The sequence below is a fragment of the Cucumis sativus genome, chromosome 1, assembly GCF_000004075.3.
Source record: "Cucumis sativus cultivar 9930 chromosome 1, Cucumber_9930_V3, whole genome shotgun sequence".
Classification (NCBI taxonomy): Eukaryota; Viridiplantae; Streptophyta; class Magnoliopsida; order Cucurbitales; family Cucurbitaceae; genus Cucumis; species Cucumis sativus.
Genome location: NC_026655.2, coordinates 25,936,434 through 25,964,421, shown reverse-complemented (window position 1 = coordinate 25,964,421; position 27,988 = coordinate 25,936,434). Strand labels below are relative to the sequence as shown.

Sequence of the window (27,988 nt, the reverse complement as noted above, 5' to 3'; positions counted from 1 at the left end):
TTATTTGGGTTTTTTTAAGTGCTTGATGTGTGTAAAACCTAAAAATGAATAATTATGTTGGTAATAACAAAATAGGAAACAATGTTGTAATAGAGATCCCACCCTCACTCAAATGCTCATTTCTTCATGAAAAAGACTAAGAAACTACAATGCAAAATACAAAAGAAAAAAACAAAATGTTTCAAAAGAGAAAAGAAAAAGATATGATTTTTCATGAAAGGGAAGCAGAAGCTTTCTATTTTGTGTAATTTCATCAGAATTTCAGCTTCAGCTTCAGCTTCAACAAGAAATTAGAATTCAAACCATTAAAATTTGCTATAAATTCATGTCCAATGTTTTCTTCCAAATCCCACAAAACTCTAAAACTCTACACCATCCAATCACTCTCCTTTCTTTCCTAAGCTTCTTCTTCTTTTTCCTCTAATGGCCAACTCTCAATTTCTCTGCTCTTCAGCTCGCTCCAAAACTGGTTTTGTTCCTCTATCAAAATCGGTTTCCTCCGATTCGACCTCCGACCATTGGGTCAAAGCTGCCAATGCTCTCAGCCAGACCCATTTTGAAGAGGTTTGTCGCATGTTATCGGAGTTTCAAGAGGCTCAAACTGTTGATGTTGAAGGCACCACGCTTACTGTCGCTCAGGTAGCCACCATTGCTCGTCGAAGTGATGTCAAAGTCATCTTGAATGAATCTGTGGCACATGATCGTGTGGCCGAAAGTGCAAAATGGGTTGCTGAGAAAGTGTCGAGCGGAATAGATATATATGGAGTTACCACGGGCTTTGGTGCCACCTCCCATCTCCGTACGACCAAAATATCCGACCTCCAAACAGAGCTTATTAGATTCCTCAATGCTGGTGTCATTGGAAAGGATAATCTTCCGTCTTGCTACTCGAAGGTGGCGATGCTTGTTAGAACAAACACATTGATGCAAGGCTACTCAGGGATTCGTTGGGAAATTCTGGAAGCTCTAGTGAAGTTGATGAATGAGAATTTGATCCCTAAGTTGCCTTTGAGAGGGACGATTACTGCTTCTGGAGATCTTGTTCCTCTGTCTTATATTGCTGGCGTTGTCACTGGAAGGCATAATTCCAAGGTTACTACCATTGAAGGTGATGAGATTACTGCCATTGAAGCTCTCAAACGAGCTGGAGTTGCAGGCCCATTTGAGCTTCAAGCAAAGGAAGGTTTAGCTTTAGTCAATGGAACTGCTGTTGGGTCAGCTGTTGCTGCTACAGTTTGCTACGACGCCAACATTCTGGCTCTTTTAGCCAGTGTTCTCTCTGCTTTGTTTTGTGAAGCCATGCTTGGGAAGCCAGAATTTACAGACCCGTTAACCCATAAGCTTAAGCACCACCCCGGTCAGATTGAATCCGCTGCAGTCATGGAGTTCCTCTTGAACCAAAGCGATTTCATGAAAGAAGCAAAAATCTGCAATGAAAATGACCCATTGACAAAGCCAAAACAAGATCGTTATGCACTTCGAACCTCTCCACAATGGCTCGGACCCCAAATCGAAGTCATTCGAATGGCAACTCATTCGATCGAAAGGGAAATTAACTCTGTGAATGATAACCCATTAATTGATGTTAGTCGAGATGTAGCTGTACATGGAGGAAACTTTCAGGGGACCCCAATTGGAGTTTCCATGGATAATCTTCGAATCGCCATCGCTGCAATTGGAAAGCTAATGTTTGCCCAATTCTCTGAACTCGTATGTCATCATTACAATAATGGATTACCATCTAATTTGAGCGGCGGACCAAATCCTAGCTTGGACTACGGCTTCAAAGGGGCGGAAATCGCCATGGCTGCTTATTGCTCTGAGCTCCAATACTTAGCAAATCCTGTCACTACCCATGTCCAAAGTGCAGAACAACACAATCAAGATGTAAACTCTCTAGGTTTAATCTCAGCCAGAAAATCCGCTGAAGCCATTGAAATACTAAAGCTCATGTCTGCTACATACATGGTAGCGCTTTGCCAAGCAATCGATTTAAGACAATTCGAAGAAAATATGAGGGAGGTAGTGAAAAATGCTCTTCTACAAACCATCAGAAAAACACTCTACATGGCAGAGTATGGATCACTTCTCGAATCACGATTTTGTGAGAAAGATCTCTTGCAAGTAATCGAGCGCGAGGAAGTCTTCTCCTACATCGACGATCCCACCAACACATCCTACACCCTAATCCCAAAATTACTAGAAGTTCTAGTTGAAAAAGCATTGAAAGGAGTTGCAACAGGCAAAACAGATAACGGAAACGAAACAGGGATTGCCATATTCAAGCAAATTCCAGAGTTTCTCGAGGAATTAAAGGCGAAATTGGAAAAAGATGTTGAAAATGCAAGAGGGAGATTCGAGAATGGTGATTTCGAAATTGAAAATAGAATCAAGAAATGCAGCACTTACCCAATCTACCGATTCGTGAGAAATGAAGTGGGGACTCAACTGTTGAGTGGAGCAAAGAAGGTTAGCCCTGGAGAAGATATTGAGAAAGTGGTGGAGGCCATTGATGAAGGGAAGCTTGGAAATATTTTGATGGAGTGTTTGAAGAATTAGGGCAATTTTTTATTTGGTTTTTTCTTGGCAAATTTTAGGGATTAGACGAGGAAATTGCATTAAGAATAAGATCAAGTATTAGGGCTTTTAATTTCATAGTTCTAAGTATGTTCTTCATCCTCAATATTCTATTAATAATATTAATATCCTATCAAATATTAAAGCAAAGCTTTTACATTAACCTAGTTGTCGTATTTAACATTGTTACTATGATCCATGAAGTTTGTATTTTTCTTCTATTTAGGTCAAAACGAACTTAAAAGTTATGTGGAACCTTTTAGTTGAAATTTCTAATAACATTACAAATGAGATTAAGATTATAAATTACAAAGATTTTCTTAGAAAGCTCCATTTTAGGGGTTGTATGGAGGGATTTCTTTTAGTTTAGCTTCTTGTGCTTGACATTTTGGTTTTTTGGTTATGGCTTGAAGATCATCCCATGGGTTGTACATAAAAAACCTATTAATCATGCTTTTTTGAAAATTTGCAATACAACTTATATCTTTATGTTTAAAGCATATTTTGGTTTCAAAACTTTGCTTTTTTATTCTATTTTAGTCCTTAAACTTTTATGAACGTCTATTTTAGTTCCTAAACTTTTAGAAAAGTTTGCTTTTGTTCATGTCGTTGGAAGTTTGTTAACTATTTAAACCATAAGATAGCTTTAATATTTAAATGTCTATGTTTTAGATTTATCATATAGCTTAAGTAGATTACTTATGAAAAATATTTATCCCCAATTTCACAAAAACTGTTTGTTATATGAATTGTTCTTTATTTATTTATTTTATTTATTTCACCTTATCATGATGTTATTATATGCCAATTTTTTTTATTATTATTATTATACTCAATTTTCCTATCATTTGCGTTGAAGATACCAATTTGAAATAAATAAATAGTGGAGAAGCCAAGGAGAGAGTTGAGTTTTGTAGAAACAAATAACAAATTTATTTTTTAATTATTTGATTTTCAATGTTTTTAGGTTGGCATAAAAGATTTATAGCATAAATTTAATTTATGAAGAAGATTTATGAGTTATTCATCGGCATAAAATTATTGTAAATATTAGTAAAACAGTTACCCATTATTCATCAAACCAACTATCATTCTTCTTCTTATCTAATTTGTATGCACTTGTTTTAAACATGCTAATTTTTAGTATTAAAAATTGTCAAATTACTTATGAATAGTGCTATTTTGTGGATTTTGGAAGTCATACACGTTAGAATTAAATCCATGAAATTGAAATAAAAGTGAAAATTTTAAAATTAACAAATGTTATTATCGATAATCATTGATAGGTTATAGTGATAAAAAGTATGTGATAAATTATAAAATTTTACTATAGTTTGTAAATATTTTAATTTGTTTTTTTATTTTATGAAAGTTATGTTTATAATTTTTTCTTTTCTTTTCTTTTATTTATACATTGGGTTATATTTTTTTCAATTCTCATTATATAACAAGACAAAATTCTAAGTTTTTTTTGCTGTAAAAGGCAATCCAATACGGCACCGTATTTCTTTGCTAAATGAACATTGAATTCCTTTTTCTCATGTACAGCCACGTAGGAAATACTTGGCAGGAAATGAGTGGGTGGAAAATTTCTCATGACATTTGTATCTAAATCTGACACGTGTACATGAGCACAATTATTGACCAATCAGGATACATCTACGTCATCAATGGATCCACTTGGTGGTCACTCCGTGAAGCATACATCAACATCAAGTTTACTTTTGTTATTAAATATTTCCTTAAAAAATAAAAAATCTCACTTCTTCAATTTTGAATTTATTTTCAATTTAATTTAAATTTGAAAATATTACTATCTTATGCTTGAAGTTTGAAATTCATTTTATTCCTCTTTTTACCTTTACAATTTTAACCTTTTATTTATTATTTTAGGCTTTTTTTTATTAATTAATTTAGGATAATCATGAAGTAAATTTTTAATTAAAAAATTGGACTTTTTGAAAAATAATAAAAAATGAATTGATTTGTCAAAATATTTTTTTAATCTATTTTTCTATATTTGATAAGTTATAAAAAAAATTAATTACCTGAAATTAACATCAAATATGAAAAATGAATATTAAGTAAAATAAACTAAATTAAAAATGTAAATTTTGAAATGTACGGTCTAAATTTAAATTAAACTCAAATTTTTAAAGTGAAAGTACATTTTAAAACTTAAAATCACTATCGAATTTATTATAGATCATTTAGGAATCTTCAATCTTCCGTCACCTTTGTATTCGCTATACGTAAAACGTTGTATCAACATCATTAGTGGCACGTAAATTAGTCTTTCAATCTTTTGTTTGCACCTATTGATTGTTTCTTTATCAAAATTTTGAAAACTTTTTGTTATTTATCATGATTTTCCTATATATCTCATATTGCATTTTCTTTACAAATTTTTTAACACTCCATTTAAATTTGGGAAATTAAATTTAAAGTTTATTAAAAATACAAAATTCAATCTCGTCAAATCGAGACACTGAAATAAAACAAATTTTAAAGTATTGATCTAGTTTAGTTTTATTTTCTAATATTTAAAATAATTTTAAAAATAACTCATAAAATCATTTATAGAAAAGCGTGAAAAAACAAATTCCAAGATCTAACTTATAACTTTTTATATTGATGGAATATCTTAGGTATCCTCAATTAATAAAGTTATAATTTCTATTACTTTAGAACAATTATGACAAAGAACCAATGCATCATACAATAAAGTTTTACTTTTTTTGAGAAAACATATAATAGAGCTTTGTTAACCACATAAATCATATTAAATTCATAAATTTAGTGCACCTTTTTAAACCATATTTTTTGTTTAGGTTTTATTGTCAATGTCATTACCTAAATACTTTCTATTAATGGTTTTCAAAATAACTAAAATATTTATATACATAAAAAAAATATTACTTTTATATTACTTCCCTGTATTATTGATAAATGTTAATAGACACCAACAAATACTTGTTAGTATCTAACAAAAATGAATTAATTTTTTTTTATATCTTTTAAATATTTTATTGTTTTAAATAATTTATCGAGTAACTTTAATATAACCAAAAGATATTTATAAATATAACAAAATTTTACTTCTTATTTATAAATTCGTATAAAAAGTTCATAATACATACAAACCATGATAGAATTAAAAAATGGTAGTATAGTATGTAAATATTTTAATTTATTTAGTTATTTTTTAAAAAAATCAATTTTTAATATTTTAAAATTGGTTTATAGAGTGAATTAAATATTTAATTGAAAATGAAGGTTAGAAATTTGATATAGTGATTGAATGATAAACAAGGGGAAAAAAATTGTGTAGAACCATCTTGGAATCCCATGCTTTGATCTTAATTTACGTGAGTCCAAATGAATCCGTAGCTTCTAGAAATGTGAGATAAAAGAGATTCATGAGTTCTTTGATTCTATACATAAATCTTTTAATTTGGAATTCAACTCAACGATATCGAAGTTTTAAGAAAATTACACGAAGAACAAAATCTTTGTCAAACTAGTTTTTCTTGGTCGTTTCGTTTGTATTCCTTCAAATTTCAGTTCTGTAAATTCATCTTTTCGAGTTCTGAAATCCGTGTTGTATGATAGCAAATATGGCGCAGAACGAAGATCACATGGAGGATATAGATGGAGACTCGTATCAACAGGCTAAACAGATTTTGAAGGACCGATCCAAGGTGTGTTCTGTTCTGTTCTGTTTTGATTTTATTTCATCCTCTATTTTTTTCTTTTGTCTTTTTCTCTAAGTTTTGCAATTTGTTAATTCGATTTGTAGAAAATGGCGCAAACGAAAGAGATGTTGTCGAAACAAGCAGTTCAAACAAAAGAGATTCTATCTAAACAGGCGGTAAAGATCGCTAAGCAGGCCGAAGAACATGAAAGATTCATTAATAAGGTTTGTCTCTCACTGTAGTGCCAAATCGAGTCGATTAGACTTGTTTGATGCTCTGAATTTCGATTTATCGCCATCACGAGAATGATTTATGTCTTATTTTCGATTCTGTTGCATTTGAATCTGAGTTTGTGAGGCGTTTTTTTTCCAACTTGTTTAGGTTACGCACCTGCTTGGAGTTCTTGGTTTCGGAGGATTCTGCTTCATCTTAGGAGCGAGTGAGTTGAATCATCTGAATCAATGGATTGCGATTCTTTTACATTTTGCAATATTGGATTGATTTTCCTCTTTTGGCCATTTTTTCTGATCAGGACCTCAGGATATTCCATATGTATATTGTTTCTTTTACGTTACCTTTGTCCCTCTTCGTTGGATATACTATCGGTTCAAGAAATGGCATTACTACCTCTTGGTAAGCTTTGCATCTTTTCTTGTTTTTTCGCTTGCTTCCCTTCAATTCGTACACGTGATTCTCATACAGTATAAAATGTTAATCGCCTATTGTTGCTGGGTTCGGATAAATGGCATTTTCTTGGATGTAGAGTCTACAAGCTGGGTTGTCAGCAATCATAGAAAGACATACATCATTTAGTGGGATTTCATATATGTATAAAATCCATCGAGAAGATCTCATCGACTTGAACTATGGTTGGATGGAAGGAGATGTTTGAAAGTTGTGTGTATTTGATAATTTAAATGTGATTCGAGTAAAGCAATTTCCGCAGCAGGTTCGGTGGAGTTGTGAGGAGGCAGGCCTTGTTTGAGAATTAGAGTTGGTCAATTTTCAAATCTTTAGGTTATACTGTTTGCCAATAGATATAAAAGTATTTAAGTGCATCTCAAGCCACACCTAACTTTGTGCATCTCATTGAATTTATTGTCATGTGACAAATTCTTCTTGCATCCTTCTTTAAATATTTTAATTCATTTTTTGTGTATAATTTTGGATAGGTGCATCTTGGTAGATAAATGTCGATTGGAACTCTTCCTTTGTTTTTTTTTTAATCACAAGCCATTTCATAAATTTCCCACTTACCTAAGATACATATGCTTGGATAACTGCTATCACTTTTATTGTATTTCATCAGGAAGCCTTTCATGCTGAGGAGCTAACATATTTATATTCCTTACTCAGGATTTTTGCTATTATGCAAACACGATTTTCATTGTTGACCTTCTTCTGTATCCAAAAAATGAAAAACTTTTCATGATTTGCTTCTCATTTGCAGAGGTTAGTATTGCACAATTTTGTAATCTGACTGGAAATTTATTTCATGTACCTCCATTTGACATTCTAACTATTGCTGTAGGGACCATTAGCATGGGCGATCATAGTTTGGCGTTGTAGCTTGGTTTTTAGTTCTTTTGACAAAATAGTTAGTGTTCTTATACATCTAATTCCTGGTGAGTTTGTTGTTCTTTTTTACTAACATTTTCCCGTAAAAAATTTAATTAAAGGAATCTTATTGATAACTGAAGAAGTTGCTCAAAAACATAGTAATTTGGATCAAGAGTGCATTGAGCATTCACCTGCTTCTGTCAACTTTGGAAAAATCATATTTCTCGATTGATGACACCAAATGTAATAAGCATTCATGATTTAATTTCTTGAACTTCAATTTGTGGTAATCCTTCATCTTGCAAGAGGTACTTTTGAAACATAGCTTCACAAGTTATGCAATAATTGAGCACAAGCCTTAGGTATAAGCTAGATGAAAGTATGCTTCCAATGCTGTGAAGGGTCCACTTGTAGATTGAATACTCCAATATTAAAATCATAAGAGAGATTATGCTCTGTTTGTAGTACCATTAACCATTAAAATCGAGCCTTGTTTGATAACAGTTCTGTTTCGGGGTTGGATTAGGATGCTGTACTTCACCCATGAACTGGCAAGTTAATATTTCTAGAGTCTTATGTTACAACTTAATGATATGCTCGATGTTTTTCTTCCAGGTTTGGTTTTCTTCACCATTCGATGGTGGAACGAGGCAACATTTGAAGCCATGCATCCCGAAGGAACTTCCCGCAGAGCTTCATGGCCCTATGTAGAGGACAAGTCATACTTATGGACATGGCTGTTTCTAGTTCCTTTGGTTGCTTACACTCTTTGGCAGATTCTTTACTTTCTGATTGTCAATGTGTTGCGTCGTCAACGGTTCTTACGAGATCCTGAAGTCATGACTTCATACAGGTTTTCCCTATGTGACTAGAAATCAATTGCATTAACAGCAAAAGCATTTGCATTTATTTTTAACTCACACTAACACCCTCCTTTTGTGGTTTCTTTCTAGGGAACTATCTAAAAGGGCACAGAAAACAAACAACGTATGGTGGAAATTAAGTGGTTTACTTGGAGATCAGAATCGTCTACTCATGTACATCTTATTCCAGGGAATATTTACAGTATTGACAATGGCATTAGCTGTTCCGATCTTCTTATCCTATCGGTTGCACGTAGTTTTCCAGTTGCTAAAAGTTTCAGCCGCAGTCTGGAATGGAGGGAGCTTTCTGTTAGAGGTCATGCCAAGGCAGGTGATTCAGAAAGAGAAGAAGAAAACAGAGACACAACCGCTTCAAGACGATCAAAATCATCATCCCCCAGTTCCCGCATACGAAAACGGAGCTGATATCAATTCAAGAGAGCCATTGCAGTCGTAATCTGCAGTTGTACCTGGTTTGATCTTTCTCTCAAATATGTTAGGCTGCTGGGTCTAATTATATATACCCAATATATATATTTATCGATTTTGATCCATGACTGTTGTAAGTATTGTATTACAGCTTTCATAATCAAAGTGGTGTTTCTAGGAGAGAGATGAAGTAGTTCTTTTTTCTTTTAATTTTGTGCTTTTCCATTTCATAGACAATGGAAATGGGTGTGAAAAATAGGTTACTTTTAACGTTTTAAGATTTCTCCATTCGTTTCATTTGTTTAATCCATACTCATCGCAAACTTTGGTAAGGTTTGTGTATGTCAATACCTTTTTATTTTTTCTATCAATGAGAATATTGTTTACTTTTCATTGCTTTTTCATGATATTTGAGAATCCAGCCTATACAAAATTAGATTTTTTTGGAGCAATTGATATTTACAAATTGAGCCCTAGAGAAAATTGATATTTAAGATCTTGAGCCTTCTAAAACCAAATCGATTCAGTCCTTACACACAATTGTTATATTTGAAATTTGAATTATTTGGAGGAACTCAGCCTTTGAGTTTCAATTTTAGGGAAGTTTCAAGTAACTTCCATAAATATTTTTGTAAAAATAGACTAATTTTGTTAAAATAAAATTTCAAAATAAAAGCCACCGATTTTATTTTACCGACTATAATTTTTAAAATTAATTTCTACACATTTGAACCCTAAACCCAATGGTAAGAGTAAATGTGATGAGTTCGTAATTTCCAAATACGAACAAACTATAACATTTGCTCATCGAATTGTTTGATTATAGATTTGAGAGCGGACCTCACTGTTTATTACAATTACAAAACACATCTAATAAACACAATCAAATATGAAAACTACTTTTTCAGATAACAATTAATCTATTATGTTTTTTCCAATATCATTCCACTGAATTTATCATCATCCAGTAATAGCAAAACCATATAAAAAATGGTTGTTAAATGGAAACAAATTAGCCTCAAATCATTTGAATAATAATATGATAATAATTGCTACCTTTTTATTCATGGTGCCTAAAAGTACTAAGACATATGAGCAACAAGATAACAAAATAATACTGTACTAAAAACCCCCCAAAAAAAGAAAATGAGAAGAAAAAAAAAATACAATGAAGAGATGCATTATCATTTTGGTTCCTATTTCTTAAAAAAAAAAATGAAAAATTACATCACACTAAATACAAATTGCTTCCACAATCTAACCCAAAAAAGAGGCCTAAAAAACAGCCATACACCCAAAGACTATAAGAACCTTAGGAGAAAAAAACCAAACGAATATAAGAAAGACCACTGCAATGGTGATCGTTTTCTAGACTTCCGTGTTCGATCCATGAAGCACATGCTCACGCTCAGTGACATGTCTTTGAATCTGGACGAAGACCCTCCCAGTGTTGATATAACACGAGAGGCGAAACAAATTCAACCAAGACGACCATTCGAACTCGGTCGCTGGGAGGATGGAATTTAATATAACTATACACATGGAATGGTGACAAAACAATTAAGTATATGCACAGAGACTTGACCTGCAGTTTGTCTTCCTAGTGCAGAGACAAGATTTTCACCCTCATAAGCCATGATTCATGAACACATAGGGCACTACTCTGCACGTTGAAGCAAAAACCCAAACCCAGAGTTTTCTCGTATCAGCGGTGGAGGATCTATATCTGTTACATCTACTTGTTTCATGGATTTGGAGATATCGTCCACAGAAAATGGTATACTGCATTAACAAAAAAGAGATTACAACAATCAGCATTTCTGTAAGCCTTTTCCTGTGAGGCGCACAATACAAAAAATGAGAAAGCAAACACAGGAAGGAGACTTGTATTTAGGCTCAGAATTATTCTTTTTTTAGTTAAAAAGAAAAACCTTTCTTTTTTCTTTTTTAATATGGGTGAGCTTTTTAAAACACTGATAATAATGAAACTCATCAGACCATAGAGATTAAATGGGAGCGGCAATTTGAATGAAGATTGTACCTAGAGTCATCATCTAAAAGGAATGAGCTGATAGCATTGTTGGAGTCTTCAGTCATCAAAATTCGCATACTCGAAATAACCTGCACTATTAAGAAGGGTGTCAGAATAAGGAGAAATTTGAGGTACAGCGATTAGAACCACAACGGTAATTCAAAGGCTAAGAGAAAACTGATTAGAACCAATTCCAATAAGTTAACGTACTTCTGAAGATACACTATGCGTGCCATATTTGTCATCCCAGTACATTGTACTGATCCTATATAACTGTTGTATGCTAAGCACCTGAGAAGCAGTGTATAAAAATATGGAAAATAAGTAAGCAAATGAAGTAAAGGCTGAAATAATTTGAAAACAAGAGACAAGGGAAGCAAAGCACTAACAGGACATAGGTCTTTTGTTATCTCATTCAATGTCTTTTTGGGCTTTTGATGAATAACCTGAAAAGGAAAAGAGTCCAAATCAATTAGGCAAAATTGTACATTATTGAAGAATTGAGATTTATTTAAATAAACTTACAAGGAATCCAACAGCCTGCCTAATATGCTTTAACTCATCCCAGGCAGACCCTGCATACTGTACAGGAGAAGGGCATTAGAAAGGGCATATAAACTATTGAAATCGATTTTGCTTTGTGATTACTTACTTCCTCGGTTGCTCCAGAACACCACTGTTCCAATTCAGACAAGCCAGCTTTCACATACTCGCCATTGCTGAATGAACAACACTCACGTCGCAAAAGAAGGCTGCAAAAAATTTAACTGACTCCTTAAACTTTCCGAAGTGAAAATAGAAAATTTAACTGGCCTGAAAGATACCCAATCCAGTTACAAAATGTTGAGCTTGAATGACTACCTGTTAAATAGTTGAACATTAATAAATGAGAATATCTGAGTGAAAATTTTGCGGACCAAGAATGGAGGAACCTGTCAAAACCGGCATAAGATCACACTTCTACTTGCTATAAAGATGATGAACTATTAGTATATAACACTAACTCAGAACTCACATAGTTTGCTTTCATGATCTTCAAATAATTGTTTAAGCTTTTCACAATGCTTTGCCAATGTGCAATCAAGGCTTGCTGAGCCATGGCGTTTGCTTGGGAGCGTCCTTTCACTAAGCTTGCACGGGATGTCCGAGGAGCCTAATTGAATTAAATGTAGCTGCTTAGTTCTCACTACTTGGGAAGAAAGTCCCATCATTGATCACTTTTTTTAAAAGACAGCGAGTCTCTTCATTAATATAATAAAATGAGATTAATGCTCAAAGTACAAGAGAATTATACAAAGAGCTTAAATCTCTAAGCGACCAAAGAACCCGGAATTCAAAAACAAGGGCTAACAAGATGAGGACCAAAAGTTTAACAAACTCCAAAAAAGGCAGAAAAACAATCAAAACAGCAACTGAAAAAACAGTCAATACATATGAAATGTTGGGAAAGGAAACAGAAGTGCTCCAAAGAACCATAACCATGAAAGAAGTAATCTTTGAAGATAATAATAACAAAAGGGGCTTCGCTTGTTATCATAATGCCATGACAGTAGTTTGAAGTTATCTTTTTATTATAAATGTTGGAATTCTTTCCTTTTTTTTCTAGGTTTTTTCCTTGTTAGAATCCTAGAATAATTATGGAAAGATTATGGGAATGTATTCCTTATTTTCCTAAATCTTTTCCTTTTTTATTCCATTGTGTACTCTATTTATTCTCTCTTGTACCTATTGCTTTATTCATTAGAAAATAATAACAACACAAACAATCGTGGTTTTTCTCCCGGTACTCGGGTTTCCACGTAAATTGGTGTGAACTCTTTGTCTCTCTTTTCAATAATAAAATCGACAAACAAAACATAAAGAGTAAAGGAATCCAACTGAAATTTATGTGGTTCACTAACAGTGTTAGTTACGTCCACAACAAAAGAGAAAGCAATTTATTATTAGAGAGACGATATCAAACTACAAATTTAGAGATACCAACAAAGTTAAAGTTTATATAATGTATTCCTCTAAACCCTAGGGACAAGCGAGACCCGTGCTCAGTCGTTTGGAGGTGAGGGATTCAAGGCATTCCAACACTTTTTATAAACAGTTAGAAGAACGATAAGATTTGGCAATTACCTGAATACACAGTCCCAGTAAGGGGGAGATCTCTTTCTTCAGGTTGTCTCTTATCATTCCATATATTTTCTCCAAAAATGCTGTAAGCTGCTGCTTAAACAACAGTGCTGGATACTTTGCCTCAACCTGCCGAAAATCGTCCAATCTACCAAGCCCCCGACCATTAAGAAACGATAGTCCACCACTTTGTGGGGATGCCCTTAATCCCTATAAGGTGCAAGTGAGGAAAAAAGAGGCGATTAAGAAGAAATAACAATAAAACATAAAGGCCTGAAGGAACATAGTTAGTGTCATACTTGAGACATCCTTCCAAAAAGAGAAGCTGAAGTAGTTCTCCTCCTTTGAGGAGTCAAGCTAGCAGCTCCACTAGCTTTGAGAGTGTGTTGAAGCAGCAACAATAAAGTGGATGTATTAGATAACCAATAAGTTAATACATCATTGTTGTCCGGGACCTTCAGTAGAGTTAAAGCCACAAGTGTCAATAATATGTAGATGAAATTCATGTATTTCCATCACCAGATAGAACTACTAATAGAAACTGGCAACTTAATGTAGCCAGTTCCAGAAGCAAACACAGCATCTCACCTCTATGGATGAAGCTATTGTTTGAATGATTCGATCAAATATGCCAGTTCTTTCAACTTCAAACGACCTCCAGTGAAGAAGACATTTATAGATGACACAAGCAGCAACTGGTTTGCCTCCAGAAAATCCCAAATCTTGAGATATGCATTTCACTAGCAGGTCCTGGTTCTCCTGAACATCATAATGCATCACAAAAGACAAACAAGTTACTCTCAAACACAAAGGAGAATCAAGTTTGCATAAAGCTCCCAGTTTTTTCTGCTTCTTCTAAATTATGGTAAGATCCTTTCTTACCTGCTGTTTCTCATTAAGTGATTTCTGTGGTTTTTCCTCTGATTCAGGCTCACGTACAGTTGATAATGCAAGAGTTGTATCCTGATACATTGAATGTATAATTTAAGATATAAAGTTCTCTATACTAAAACTGTTCTTTTGTTCCATAAAAGTTAATTTTCCTTACCAATGATACTTTGGCCTCTCCATGTGGAATATTTCCGTTCTCTGGTGTCCTCTGAAATTTCAACAAAAAATTGATGGGATTTCTCAGAAATAACATTTTATTTAAAAGACCAGAGTATCATATGAATATTACACTATACCTGAATAATCATTGACTTGGGTCTTGCAGATAAAGCTTTTCCTGTTGGCGACATCGTCAAGGCTTGTTGACGAAGTACCTGGTTCTCTGATTCTGAATTTGAAAGCTTCTCTTCAAGCCTAATGCAGAGAATAAAGTTTCATTTATTAACTTTAAGGCATGTAACCTGTCTTACAAAACTTTGGAGCAAGCAAGAAACTTGAATTTTTCAAACAATGGGCATGCATGAAAGAAAATGTAACGAAAATATAATTGTTTGAGAAACAAATAGACACAAGAAGGAATCATTGAGACAATAAGAAAAACTGAACCAAAATTACAAAAGATTCGTATAATCTTGGACTGTGTGATAAGAAATGTTGTCAGAAGATCAAACAAATTCAAGAGAAGAAATAACATAATCTGAAATTGACACCCCAGAGAAAGGCATAGGTCAAGCTAGCTATATTCAATTCAATGAAAAATAAACAATAGATGCAAAGATTTAATCACTCTTACGAACCTCTGGACTGACTCCTGAAGCTGATCCACCTTCTGGTCTGTGTCTTGAAGTCTTTTAGTCAGCTCCACATTTTTGGCTTCAGCATCAGTACAAGCTTTTCTAGCTTCTTCAGCTGACGTTTTCTCTGACAGCAGCGAAGCCTGTAAATCTCTGGGGTTAGATTATCCTCATGATTTGAGAAAAAATGTAAGAAGCTTTACCATTTAGCGGCCATAAAGAACAGCAACAAAGACCAATCACAGACCCTCTGATCCCCCTTATGGCCAATAAAAATATTTGCTAACCAAGACAACCATTACTTTTTAGCTTCAAATCTACTAGAGAATGGCCAATTTCACAACCCAAATTCATTTTAGATTTTCCTCTAGCAATCAAGAATAGTTAAGAGCTATTTTGTTGAAACGTTTTCATGCAGATTATTCTCCAATATTTTGGCCTTGTTATTCCTGCCTACATACATTATATAGACTTGCAACTCGAGTAATATGTATAGATTGGCTAAATGGTTGAAACCTACCTTCAGACTTTCCACCTCAGCCATTAAGGAATTGATTTTTTCAGTATCCTCGACAAAAACTGGAGTTTCCTTGACAACTGGAGGTGCTTCTTCAATAGCTTTCTGAGCAGCCTCTCGCTCTTTGATAACTTGAGCATTTGCTTCTTCAACTTGTAATTGCATGTTGTGTAAAGAATCTTGTAATTTGGCAATTTCTTGGGCTTTCTCCTCTTCCAGATCAGTCTACAATTCAGCAGGGAAAAAGAAATATATCAATTTCTGCAGAACAATGTAGAGCATTTTGTTTCCCAACCCAGATCCACACATTACATTGAACGAAAGAAAGTAATCAAGAAAATACCCTCAGCCCAACCCAGATCCACACATTACATTGAACGAAAGAAAGTAATCAAGAAAATACCCTCAGCCGCTTCTCAAGTTGTAAGCGCCATGTGAGTTCTTCTACACGTTTTTCTAATTTGTCTTTTGCTTCTTTGAGTGCACCAGTTTCCCTTGCAGCCTAAGTGCATAGAAAGCATATATGAGTGCCTTAATTTATTCCTCCCACAACTTTCTTTCATTCAAAAATTGTCCTAAATATAAAACAAAGTCAAAATAAACGGTGTATTTGAACCATTTTCAGTTTTCTTAGCTCCTTTCGTGCAACTCGTCGCCTCCAACCACACTGTGTGTATAATGCAGCTTTTTGGAGTCTCGTATAGTAAGAATGCGCCATGTGACAACGCAAACGTGCCTGCAAGTCAACCAAAAGAAATCAGAATCCAATCAACATCTAGGTACTACAAACTGATTTGATAAACATAATGTTGCAGAATGAATATAGTTCTCAATTACAAATCTTAGAAGTTTTAGATTTTATATTTTCAAATAATTACTCTAAAACAAACAAGAAACAGCACCTGAATGATAATTGCTGCCTTGGTACGCTTTCTGAATCTGAATTCATCACGAGCCTTCATTGCCCTTAACCCTGTTTGCAATTTGATTGCAGATGAGAGCAAATCTAAGTATGATTTCCTGGCAATATATCTCTTGAAACACTTCTGGATCTTTAAAGCTGCTGCTTCCCGTCGCAACTGCTCAAATAGTTTTCGAGCCAAAACACCTAATTATAATTTGAAACAAACACACGTTAGAGTTTTAAGAGAAAAAAACTAACTTCATAAATCTTAAACCATTGATCGAGAGGATTAATAAATGTTTACATTGAGGGATAAAAATAACTTTTTCAGATTGAAGAAGGCAACTTCTTTTTTTTCCTTTTTCTTTTTTTTCTTTTGAGATAATAAAGCAACTTTTTTTTATGTAGGAAACAAACAAGTATACTAATAATCATAATCTTAATGGAACAACTTCTTTATTGAATCCACTTTTTTACTATCACTTGCAGCAAGTTACCTCCCCTTTGTAATTATAATCTAAACACCCTTACTAGTCAGTGGAGGTGTTTTTTGTAATTATCTCTTAATATGATATTCTTTGGTATCGTACTTCAAGATATCAATGAAATATATAGCTAGATAATTGTTGGAGATCTATTGGACCATCTCCTAAACCACAATTATCAAATGGGAAGAAAATATAATTGTTAACATCCCGTCAAGGAACATTGGATCAACACCTTCTCACAAACATCTTCAACATTTCCCCTACCATCGTGCAAGAATTCAGCCACAGAAGAATAACAGTTCTTCGTGGATAAAGTGAGGTCAATCTGAAAGAACTTGTCAGAAAAGGAAGGCATCATGAACTAAGGCAGAAGATCAACAAGAGTTTCTCCCAAGAGCTTCCGGAAGAAGAGCAATTAACCAAAAAGTGATCCGGACTCTCATTTCTCACAACACAAAAACAAAAAATCAAAATAATACAAAACAATGTGAAGAAGAACCCAATCACATCCCAAAATAGATATCTTAAGACTCCAGACAACCGCAATAGGCATACTTCCAGGAACACAGGTAACAAGTGATCAAACAATTTATAAAAATAACAACACGAGATTCCGAGACCATTGATGATGTAAGCCAAAAGTTTCTTCAGTCTCGACGAACTCATAAAAATTTCATGATTTCTTGCTATGTTAAAGAATATTTTTAAAATGAAAAAAGACTAAGAAGAAATGAGCATGCGGTATTTCTGAGACAGTCCAAGAAAGTACCTCGAGAAAATGATTGCACATGTATAGCAGCTTTACGTAATGCAACAAACTCCTTGCGTGCAATAAACGTTCTAATTTGCATTTGAATAGTTCTGGCAGCATTGCTAAGCACCTCTGTTCTCTTTGCATCCAGAGAAGCCATCTGCCCAGCCCTCAGGAATATTTTTGTCTTACCAATCTGCCCAACCAAGTTAACCAATAAATTAATCTTGGAGATACGCAAAACCTTCAGAAACTAGAAAGCACTTAGGAGCTTTCAAGTGAGATCTTGAGTCTCAAACAAGTACAATCATCAATGCCAAAAGAATTGAGTACTTGGATATCCATGCCAATGAAGGCATCTGGGACCTTAAGACATTAGACTCAAAGTTTGAGAAAAAGTATGTAATGTTAAACACAATACAAGAATGAGGTTTTCTGTACTGCACATTAACAAACCCCACTTGGCAATCACCCAACCAAAACTCATAACAGCTGTAGCAAGAGGAATTGATTAATGAAGCAATGATTTGAAATAAGCAAAAGATGTGTGCATTTGTGGTTATCAAAATAATTTGAATCAACTGCTTCAATCTATCGATCCCATTGGATTTCAAGAAGTAATCTCATAAAAGGTATGGAGGTGTGGTGTAGTGTTGGAGATATGGGTTTCAAATCCAACCAGAGCAATGGCCAAGGGACCTTAAAAAATACAAGTTTACAGCAACAATGAAATCACCTGATAACCTTTCAGACCCATTTTATCCAGGATCATCTGGCAGGCTACCTTGTCATCATAGCTGCACATATGGTAGTAATATCAGACTGTCAGGACACAAAGAATACTTAAACTTGTCTCACCTCTCCTATTTCAACCCCTCATTTTTCTATAATTTTGTTAAGAGAGAAATATGTTTCATAGGGCAGTAAGTTAACTTACTTTCCATCCAGAACTTCTGGTGCAAGAACCCCAAAACGTAGGAGGAACTCATAAAATGTTCTTCTGGTTGGATATCCAGCACAGCTGATCCTAATTGCTTCGAGGACACCCTAAATTGTATGGAATAACCACATAAAATTAACAAAAAGGCTATGATAAACCATCGCTAGTTTTTTTTAAATGATAAGGCCAGATATAGTATAGGTGCACAACAAAGCCAATTTGACACAGCATACTCACACCACAACGTAATTGCTGGATAACGTTTGAATTTTCAAAAATAGCAGGCTTGAGCACATTATTTGGCTTTACACATCTGATGTAGTGAGGTTCTGTTGAATTTAAGGTTTCCATTAAGGATTGAAGTTGTAACTGCATAATTAAGAATGTGAAAGCATCAGTACTTTGTCAAACTATACCTAACCCACAACATAACATGAATTTCAAGTTAGAAAAGGAAAAATAAATAAAAAATAAAGAAGTAAAACTTACTTTAAAACGTGAACCAATGGAAGAAAATTTTGAGGATTTTGATGTTTCATCTGGTTGAGGAGGAAATAAAGCTCTCGCAAAGGAGCATTTTGAAGTTGTTAAGAGGGCCTGATGTTCTGCTACCACGTAGTCTTTGTTTTTGTCCAAAAATAGATCTGCCAAATAAGTCACCTGAAGCAGTTTTTTTAAACAAAAAATTGAGAGAGGGTGCATTTGAGCCCGGAGCATAAGAAACTAAGAAACAAGCATAATATATTTCACCTCCCCAGCATAATGAGATATTGTAAAACTAGTACGCGATAGCTTAGGCTTAATGAAGCGCTTGTTGCTCTTGAAAGTCTGGTATAACTTCTGAGCAAATGTTTCGTGTGTAGATTTAGGAAACATGCTGATTGGAGCAAAAAATAAAAAAGGAACGTGAGAATCGAAGAAAGAATTAAAAATATTTTGAGAGAGTAAATGAAACATTGAAAAGTTTATACTGATAAAATATTAGCTGACATACCAGGCCTCATCCAGAAGTGCAATAATTCCTCCCGGTTTCTGTGAATAAAGAACTGTATTTTAATTACTTAAATCTTGTACTTGGCAAATAAAAGAAATGAGTGCTTTATTAAAAATCCCTCACTCACATCAAAACATATGTTTGCATAAATATTAAGATCTTAGAAGTATGATCAGAATAGCTGCAAAATGATAAATAACAGTGGGGTGGGTGGGGGAAGAAGAGCTCAAAACCTTTTCAATCAGATCCAACACGTCCTGGTTGTCAACAAACTCAATATAACTCCAATTGATTTGCTCTTTGGTATATTCCTCCTGCTCCATTTTGAAAACATGCTGCATATACACAATCAAGCAAGTAAGTAAAAAGTGTCTTAAAGTGAAGTTTACAGATCCAAGTCAACCAACCTGATTGAAATGTTGCTGCAGTTTTTCATTTGTGAAATTGATGCAGAACTGTTCAAAACTATTAAATAAAAAAAATATTAATCAATTGCTAGTAAATATATATGATTTAACTAAGGAATTCGCATGTGACCATTACCTGTTGAATTTAAAACTCTCAAATCCATAAATATCCAAAACTCCAATCAATGATTTAGAATTTGGGTCTTGCCCAATTGAATTGTTGATCTTCTCCACAAGCCTACAGGAAAGGTTTCAAAAAGAATGAAGAAGCATTTAATACATTTACAGCAAAACTTTGAAAGATCTTTCTAGGTTGATTGATCATCCATATGGATTGAAGAATAGAAAAAGAATAAGAATCGAGGAAGAAAAAAATGCGTAAAAGGAAGGACCCAAGGATCCAAACCAAACCTCGAGACAAGAGACATTACCAATCAAAGAGTCGTGAATAAATCGTTTTAGCCAAGGCATCCCTACTACCCAAAGCAGCCACAGGATCAAGAGTTCGAGTTATAACCTCTTCTGGCGTTACCATAACACGTTGAATCAGTGCATCTTCCAAACTCTTTGCATCACACCTAAATTAAACATTTAGAAAATGATAGCTTTTGAAGTATTAATAATGACTAAAACAACCTAAGTAGAAGTTTCAGAAAACATACTTAAGCAGTTCGGCAGTGGTATTAAGATGGAATCTGGATTTTTCATCCTTAATGACTGAAGAATCTATCTCCTCTCCCTTTGCAAATTCAATATTTCCAAGATGTAAAATTGCAGCTACAACCCTAAAAATTGCTTCCTGAAATGAATTACTCATTATCAAAATTCTGATGCAACATGACACACCACAACAACACAAAAAATTACTGAAAATCACCTGCTCCTCCTCGCTGATTCCAACTACATCCATAGCCCTTCTGGTTGCAAGATATTCATGGGCATCGTTCACTCCATCCAACTCAAAGCATTTAGATTGATTTAGGTAGTGGAATGATTTAGGGTCTGCTAACTTATACTTCTCCCTTTCCTGATTTTTGTCAATGCATTGATTAGAATCAGGTATATAAGCTACGCTACCATCAGTACTAACAAATCAGTCCATTACATGTAAATGATTTTTACAATTTTAAAGTTGATAATTGTACCTCAGGAGGAGCTGCACAGAGAAGGTAAAAGCAATGATAATTTCTCTCAGGATCTGAGATCTGACATACTCGAGATCTTTCAAGCAAATAAGTTCGGACAGCTGCCCCAGATATTCTCCCACTCTTATCAAATTGGATCTCAACAAATTTACCAAAACGACTGCATTTCAAACCACAATTATCAACCATCAGATAAACTTCTTGAGCAAGTTAAGTAAGTAGTTGGCATTTAAGAGCATGTTGTCCCTTGCATGAGAACATTCAGTGATAATGAAGCAGTGAAGATATATGGAGTTTCAAGGCTTGGTTAAAACCAACTACCAATAATCATTGATCATAGAAATGATTATAAAGTTTTGTTTTCCTTTTCGCACAAATCATTGGACATGTGAGAAGTAGACAATTATAGTTTCATATATCATGAACATGAACCTTGCTAAAAACCAAATGTGAGAAAAGAAAAGTGAATGATTTCATAGAGGTCCCAAAATTAATTTGCTATCATCTGTGAAGATAATTTCATAAAAAAAATCATCTGTGAAGATAATTATTTCTCGTGATATTTCTAATTGTTTTCTCAGCATGAACACATCTTAACTTTACATCCAACTCTATAGATTCAAACATATTCTGCCGTTTAGAACCACTCACCTTGAATTGTTGTTCCTAACAGTTTTTGCATTGCCAAATGCTTCAAGAACAGGATTGGACTGGGAGGAAATGAAAAGGAATAATAATCATCACAGGCTTCAGTTATGGAATGCAAGTAGATCTCTATACTGCATAGTAAATATAAACTTTGGCGTGCTTAAAATTATAATGAAAAGATCCTTATCATACTTCTAGGACTTGTTGTTCAACAGTTCGCCCTTCCACTCCAGACCGACCTCCAAGGTATGCAAGATACCGCATGAGCATCTTCGTGGTCTCGGTCTTACCAGCACCACTTTCTCCACTAACTAGAATTGAATTGCTTTTTCCTTCATTAATCATTGCTCTGTAATGGATAGAAGAAGCTAGTAAAACCAAAATGGCAGAGAAAACACATGGTTAACAGCATTTTTTACTCTAAATAAAAATTCTCCTGTCATCCCGACTCTGACAAAACAATCAAATGTTTAACTTAACAAACCTTGCTAACATATACCAAGAATTACATTCCATAAATATGACAAATTTAAGAAAACAATAAAGAACATAAGATGTGTATGTGTTAATAATAGCTTTACGAATGAAGAAATGTTTTTGTCCAAATTCATTCTTTTGGTCTCTTTTTCAATTCAACTTAAGGAGGTGCATGGTTTATAAAGAATGGCAGTGTGAAATGCCTACATGGCAGCACTAGTCTGCCCACTAAAGTACAACTAGACCAAGAAACCATAGGCCTTGCAACAACCAAAGCCTAAAAAGAAGACAAAATCATTGAATTGTTACTTAATCTACTTAAAAATTAAAATAAATCATGTCCTTCTGTTATCCCACCTCCCTCCCCCTCCAAAGATTACCTGTATGCCACTTCAGCAACTGCAAAGACATGAGGACTCAGTTCTCCAAATCCAGTTCCTTTGTATTGCTCCATCATGTGAGTATCATAAAGATGAGGTAGCCTTTGGAATGGATTTATTGCAATAAGTATATTTCCAGTGTATGTCTGCAGGGATGTCAGATGTATAATATGCAATTAATTCAAAGATCTAACATCTGAAAGTATTCTTACTGCATGCACAAGAAGAAAAGATTACAGTTTCCTACATATATTTCGTTGAGTTCATATCTGGTCGCCAAGTTGCTCAGAACTCCAGGCTCATGCAAGTATGACAGCTTTGTCATGTCATCGACACCTGCAGCAGGTGCTTCGGTATCCTTGGGGAATATCTTTGATATATTGGCAACAACCTGCAATTAATAGTCAAGTATCAGTTGGATTCAGTTCAATGGTACTAGTTTGACTACTGACTATGATGCGTCAAAATCATTTATTATTTCATCTAGGAAATCATCATTTCGAGGAAAAGTAATGGAGAACAGATCAAATGCATATAAGTCAATGGACATCTATTCATGCTTAAACTTCCTGGTAAGATGCCTCAAATGATATTAACTATTATTCATTAATTTATGGCATCCATCATCTGAAAAGACACACTGGCATGGAAATTATTCATATGCTGAGTGCCTGACTCACTGTTTTCCCATTGGTAGTCCTAACATGAACTTCCTCGCCATTGATGCGGAAAACTTCACCGTCAATCCAAGCTAGTTTTGGATCTTCGATCCAGACATGCGAACCTACAATGATGTTAACTGGTCCACTCTATTTAAAGAAAAACAGCAAAAGGAAGTGTTAGTGTTCCAAGATTAGTAACATGCAATTCAATAACATACGCAACTCAAAAAGCTATATTAAACATTAATTTTTACTTCATCCAAATATAATCAACAGAACTATATGGAGCATGAAACTGAATAAGACGGATTTCACAGAAAGAATACACATGAAAGGAGAACTAGACTATAAATGCAAAGAATTTGAATGCATTCTTGACAAACCAATGACTTGGAGCCTACGGAAAACTGAAATACCCAAACAAAAGTTGAGTTTCTATGTAGATTCTTGATATGGAAAGCTGAAACACCCCTAACCGATTTCAAAACAGATTCCTAGTTTTAAGTTATCTGCATGCAGTGCCATATTTGTGCTGAGAATTTATAAGATAGCAAGGAGACTCAGCAGATCCTTAGATTCTAACACAGATTTAGAAGTAGCAAGGGGACTTCTCGTATCTCAGACTTTAGGTTGCTACATCTGGTTGTATAGTGAAAGTTCTTCATTTTTCCAATTGAAATGGGGGCATTCAGGAAATAGAAGAAATTTATTTCTCATGTTAGCATACTGAAATGGGACACAAGAGGTTATTCAAAGAGTTTGGCATGGATAGGTGCTTCTACAGAAATTTTAATTTGTGCATTGACTAGTTATCTTACAGCATTGACAAGTTCCAATCTTACAGTCTTAGGTAGTCTATCTCTGTGCAAAATTTGGAGAGGGGAACTCAAGAATTTTCTTTGAATTGGGCAAAAGAGTGGTCAGAATTTTGGGATATTGTTGATTTGCTCACTTCCATTTAACGTACTCTTTCTGTAACTATACTGCTTCTTTGATAGATAGCAGATACCAACTGAAGTACCCTCTCTTGGCTATTTCCTCCTCTTTTCTAATTTTTCACTTTTTCAATGCTTTGATGAATCTTATGAATGACACGGGCATTCACACTACATAAGAAACAAGGAGTAATGTCTAAGGAATCTTTCTTTTTTTTTGCTGAAGGGCACCCAAAAAAGATCAATCCCGCAGAACCCCCTCTAAATGCCTAAGTAATCATAAGTTTAATGATAGAACAGGGCATACAGATGAGGATCCTAATAATGAATGGAAACATCACCAGGAAGAACTGTAATAGCAATTGTAGTAGATGATAAATGTTATTATAGAATAGGAACACGTTCCAACTTAACAAAATAAATAGGTTATACAATAAAAAGGTCAAGTTTCAAAACCATTTGCCACTAACAGAATATTATACTTACGTTACTCAAGATCAACTGGTATGAATCAATTATCAATGCATGCCTAACTCCAAAGCAATCACTCCGTACTAGAGGTGTTCAAATAACCTAACAACCGGAACAACCCGGACTACCCAACCCACATTGAAAGGGTTGGGTTGAGTTATTTTTTAATTTGGGTTGGGTTGGGTTGAATTTTTTATGTTTTTTTTCAGGTTGGATTGGGTTTGGGTTACATTTTTCAAAATCTGGGTTGACCTAACTCAACCCAAATTTTTAATAGTATTAAAATATATATTACAACTTATAAATATTATAATTCATACATATTTTGTGAAGTTTTTTTTACATTTGTAATAGATATGTTGAATTTCGATATTTAACATTTGAGTTTTTATGAAATTTTAGTTATTAAAATGTGTTGTAGACAAATTTAAGTATTTTGAGTAAATAAATAATATATTTAACGAAAAGAAAATAAATAGCCCGACAACCCAAGTTGGGTTGAAGATTTTATTTGGGTTATTTGGGTTGTCAATTTGACCAACCCAAAAGTTCGGGTTGGTCCAAAAAGTCTCCCTAACCCAACTCATTTACACCCCTACTCTGTACCTCAAACTGGATCATTTGACATAAAAAGTGTGGAGAAAACTAAATGAATGCCACAGTCAACAAAAACTCGACTAGGAGGCACTCGACCTACTACTTTCTACAAGAAGGAGCACACCAACTATTATTTGATTCACTGCCAAGATAAATCCTTACTAAATTAAAAAATATTCATGCAGTACCACGACAAATTTTTTTTCAAGTTTCCCCCTTTCCTCCTCATAAGCATTTGTGCAATCATTCATACTTTTCCACTGGTATCTTACTAACCTTAAAATGACAGTATTTAAGCGCATGCACCTTCTAATAAAAACTAAAGGGTAAAATGCTTGACTCTATGTACATGTCATCCACCAACAAATGCCTAACAAGGGAAACTCCGTTTGTACATAGAATCAAGGGAGGAAACTACAGGCCAATGTGAAGTACAATATCTAAATATGCACTGAACCAACAATTTCTTTGGTCGAATTGGCTAATAAACAGGTTGGGATTGCTTTCATTCTCCAGTTCAGTTTATTTTTAGGGGTATTCCATATTAAAATTCAGTCTATTTAATGTACTAAATTGAACCCACAATTACAATCATTCCTACCCATGCTCTGGAAAAATGGAAATGAGACCAGCATGAATGCCAAATATAGTTTGAGCTCAAATGAAGAAAAAAATGGCGTTAAAACCACATTCCATTGAAAATCCTACCCAATATTACAACTTCAAATTCCAAATTCAACTCAATTGTCGGAACAGCTAAAAATAGCAAGCTATCCACCCATATACAAAGAAATGAAGTCAAAATGGTCATGGAGCCGAATAAATCCATAAAATTACAATGTAAACAAAACAAATATAAAAAAATCCATTGAAGTTACCATGGTGATTGTAAACAGAGATCTTCCGTGTTAACTCATCCAATTAAGAAAAGGGTCAAAAGGAACAAAGACTCGGTGACCCAGATCGGAGCAAACAAACAAGTACCCACAAAGCTTCAACAGCTGAAATAGCCAAAAACAACGCCACCAAAGCTGAAGTTCACAAAAGGGTATCAATAAAAACCCCTCAAAAGATCTTCCTCAGCCGCAAACTCATCCGAGAGAAACGGAACCGAGTTAGATCGGATTGAAACCGTTGATGGGTAAGAAACAGGAAGACCAAATATTGACGAAACAAATACAGAAGATTGAATTGGCAACTTTGAAGAATAAAAGAAAGCCAAACAAAGCTGCCTAGAAGGAAGTTGTTTTTTCCTTGTTTTCTTTCTAATTTTTGGTGGGTTACCCCTATTTTCAAAGCTTCTTCTTCCTCCTTTCTCTCTGTAGAAAAGTGAGACGAGATTGTTTATAAACGAAGGCAAAAAAGGTTGAAGCTGCTTCTCTGGTGAAGAGGGTCTCTCCCTAAGTTTTCTCTCTCTAAAAGTTAAAAAAAAATTGGCTGAGAGCTCAGCTGGCGCTGGTTCAACATTCGTGGCCTCCACATACTGTATGTCTCAATTACTCATAATTATGCTCTTAATCCGACATTAGAGAGCTAATCAAGGGCCCTAATGTCTTTGCCCTTTTTCTCACTTTTATTTACCACATTTGCCATTCCATTTTTATTTTATTTTTACTTTCTATCTATGGACCTTATAGAAACCCAATTCAGCCCGACAAAAAGTATCGGTTTCAAAAAGTTTCAAATCATAAATTTTTAAAATATATTTTTAAGTGTTAAACAAACTCGACCGACCAACCTTTACTCATTGATGTCGATGTCGGTTTGAATATTTACTAAACCGATTATGATCCGTTCGGTGGTAGTGATGTAAAAGAAGTATGATATATTTTAAACGTGATACAATGTAGTTATCAATATATTTATTTCAAAGTTAAATGTTGAAATTTTAACTCTTACACGTTTTTTTCCAATCAAAATGTAGATAAAGAATCAAATCACTGAACTCTAATATAATAGTCGTGTCTTATCTACTATTTACCTACACTTACATTGTTGAATTATAACAAATCAAACATATTGCTTATAAAAATTGCATCCATATAAAAAAAAAAATCAAACTTTTTATATACTAAAATAGCTAAATGAATAAATTATTTATTTGTTATTTTCTCAAAATCAAGTAATTTAACGATTTAAACTTTTAGAAATGGTCTAAGTAAGTTTATAAATTTTGTACCTATGATTTGATATTTAAAGAAAAAAATCAATTACTACAACTTTAAAAGTTAAGATATAGTCATTTTGATTTGATAAATTTTTAGACAGATTCTTATGTTTATATCTTACGATAACTTTTCCATAAATAATCCTTACAATAAGGATTGTTTTCAATGACAACGACTCAATTCTAACTTTTCTTGAGTAATTCAGTCAAATTTATGGTTTATCAAGTAAATTTTTTGTTATATTTAAAAAGTAAATTAAATATTTGAAAGAAAAAAAATTAAATCAAATTGTTTTGAAGATTATTTAAAGTAAAAAGGAATTGGGAAAGGGAATATTTGACGTCACTCTAATGTGATGCCTAAGAATCATTGGTTGTCACACCTTGATATTCCTTAAGAATAAGATATGGTTGGTGATAATTTTGGTCACATTTTTCTCTAAAATGTCTTTCTTTCTTCCCTTTTCTTTCTATTCCATACAAACATTCTCCTCTCCAATATTATTTTTAATGTAAAATTTAGGTCATTCTTCATCATCTATT

The 27,988-nt window shown here is 34.0% G+C and overlaps 3 protein-coding genes across 5 annotated transcripts; 2 read left to right on the top strand and 1 right to left on the bottom strand.

The window, feature by feature from the left end:
- The first annotated feature begins 65 nt into the window (after positions 1 to 65).
- On the top strand, positions 66 to 2,740 carry LOC101205510 (phenylalanine ammonia-lyase). The gene has a single exon (XM_004143970.3). The coding sequence runs from the start codon at positions 424 to 426 to the stop codon at positions 2,557 to 2,559; it is 2,136 nt and encodes a 711-aa protein (XP_004144018.1). The 5' UTR covers positions 66 to 423; the 3' UTR covers positions 2,560 to 2,740.
- Positions 2,741 to 5,806: 3,066 nt separating this feature from the next.
- Positions 5,807 to 9,517, top strand: LOC101205272 (uncharacterized membrane protein C776.05). 3 transcript variants are annotated; one of them, XM_011661708.2, is made up of 9 exons: positions 5,807 to 5,945; positions 6,190 to 6,278; positions 6,377 to 6,496; positions 6,654 to 6,711; positions 6,805 to 6,905; positions 7,629 to 7,724; positions 7,804 to 7,897; positions 8,448 to 8,685; positions 8,786 to 9,517. In XM_011661708.2, the coding sequence occupies exons 2-9, from the start codon at positions 6,195 to 6,197 to the stop codon at positions 9,150 to 9,152; spliced, it is 1,158 nt and encodes a 385-aa protein (XP_011660010.1). In that variant the 5' UTR covers positions 5,807 to 5,945; positions 6,190 to 6,194; the 3' UTR covers positions 9,153 to 9,517. The 3 variants fall into 3 exon arrangements, with proteins under 3 accessions (XP_011660010.1, XP_011660011.1, XP_004144017.1); XM_011661709.2 differs by having other exon boundaries at positions 5,857 to 5,978; XM_004143969.3 differs by lacking the exon at positions 5,807 to 5,945 and having other exon boundaries at positions 5,988 to 6,278.
- A 619-nt stretch (positions 9,518 to 10,136) lies between these two features.
- On the bottom strand, positions 10,137 to 26,725 carry LOC101204300 (myosin-17). Its single transcript, XM_011661707.2, has 39 exons — positions 26,157 to 26,725; positions 23,294 to 23,422; positions 22,861 to 23,004; positions 22,614 to 22,759; positions 21,949 to 22,105; positions 21,760 to 21,818; positions 21,109 to 21,268; positions 20,841 to 20,990; positions 20,626 to 20,762; positions 20,395 to 20,541; positions 20,100 to 20,201; positions 19,964 to 20,021; positions 19,790 to 19,891; positions 19,557 to 19,594; positions 19,313 to 19,439; positions 19,052 to 19,222; positions 18,800 to 18,931; positions 18,560 to 18,669; positions 18,359 to 18,419; positions 17,641 to 17,818; positions 16,382 to 16,587; positions 16,096 to 16,215; positions 15,883 to 15,981; positions 15,483 to 15,704; positions 14,966 to 15,105; positions 14,465 to 14,582; positions 14,326 to 14,376; positions 14,160 to 14,240; positions 13,866 to 14,036; positions 13,577 to 13,732; positions 13,281 to 13,487; positions 12,172 to 12,309; positions 12,018 to 12,088; positions 11,809 to 11,908; positions 11,682 to 11,738; positions 11,546 to 11,602; positions 11,367 to 11,447; positions 11,166 to 11,245; positions 10,137 to 10,906 (listed from the first exon to the last, which is right to left on the bottom strand). Exons 1-39 carry the CDS (start codon positions 26,157 to 26,159, stop codon positions 10,783 to 10,785), a joined length of 4,590 nt encoding a protein of 1,529 aa, XP_011660009.1. The 5' UTR covers positions 26,160 to 26,725; the 3' UTR covers positions 10,137 to 10,782.
- Between the last annotated feature and the right edge of the window lie 1,263 nt (positions 26,726 to 27,988).